This window comes from Chondrus crispus, genomic scaffold (genome assembly GCF_000350225.1).
Source record: "Chondrus crispus Stackhouse genomic scaffold, scaffold_11, whole genome shotgun sequence".
NCBI lineage: Eukaryota > Rhodophyta > Florideophyceae > Gigartinales > Gigartinaceae > Chondrus > Chondrus crispus.
This window is the reverse complement of record NW_005178983.1, coordinates 598,554-599,360: the sequence shown is the minus strand read 5'-3', so window position 1 is coordinate 599,360 and position 807 is coordinate 598,554. Positions and strand designations below refer to the sequence as shown.

Genomic DNA, 807 nt, shown 5'->3' with positions numbered 1-807 from the left:
CACCTCCATATTGGTATCCTACTTTATACGGCAAAGTATCCCGCATCAAGTCTCTGCAAAATTCCAAGCTTCCAGGGTGCTTAGCATAGTGGCGGGGGATTGAGGGGGATTGAGGACGACGACGGGGATGCGGAGGTATCAAGGTGAGAGGGTGAGGACGTTGTACGGCGTGGGGGACAAGTGGACACGTATACAAGTGGCCACGTGGACGGATGTGGCGGATGTCGGACACGTGGACAGAAGTGGATACGTGGACGCGTGGATACGTGGACGCGTGGGTGTGGGAGAGGAAGTGTTGCGGTGAAAGGCGGTAGAGTGTTGAAATGAAAACACTTTAACACAGGGTATCATAGAGGCATATCCCAACGTATATTGGTAGATTTCACGCTTTGCATTGCTTACCGTACGGTGCGGGACACGGGAAATACGGAGATGTATGGCGTCGCGGCTGGAGATGCGAGACGCGAGAGGTACAGAGTACAGCGCTGTATGTACGGCGTCGCGGCGGGAGATGCGGGACACGCGAGCGGGAGGGGGGAGGGGGCTGCACCGTACGGCGAGCACTGGCGCGCGACAACACTGCCGAGCAAAGGCGTGCGGGGCGCGCGCGCGACACGCGAGCGGCGCGCCCGGAGGGGGCGCGTACGGCCACCCGTTGCGGGAACCCCACGATGCGGAGAAACTTTTTTCCGCGCCGCGCCACGGAACGGGCGCGCCCGCCCGCCCGCCCCTCGCTGCGCGCACACCCGGCGCAGCGGGGCCGCCGTCGCCTGCAGCCGCAGTGCCACCGGTCGCGCTCGTCCACGA

The 807-nt window shown here is 62.9% G+C and overlaps 1 protein-coding gene across 1 annotated transcript in view; it reads right to left on the bottom strand.

Annotated features, from left to right (window-relative positions):
• Window positions 1-46, bottom strand: part of CHC_T00009435001 (WD40-repeat containing protein) — a 3,240-nt gene extending 3,194 nt beyond the window's left edge. Inside the window, exon 1 of the mRNA XM_005712853.1 lies at window positions 1-46. This exon is cut by the window's left edge and continues 3,035 nt beyond it. Within this exon, the coding sequence (XP_005712910.1) occupies window positions 1-46 (46 nt within the window).
• Between the last annotated feature and the right edge of the window lie 761 nt (window positions 47-807).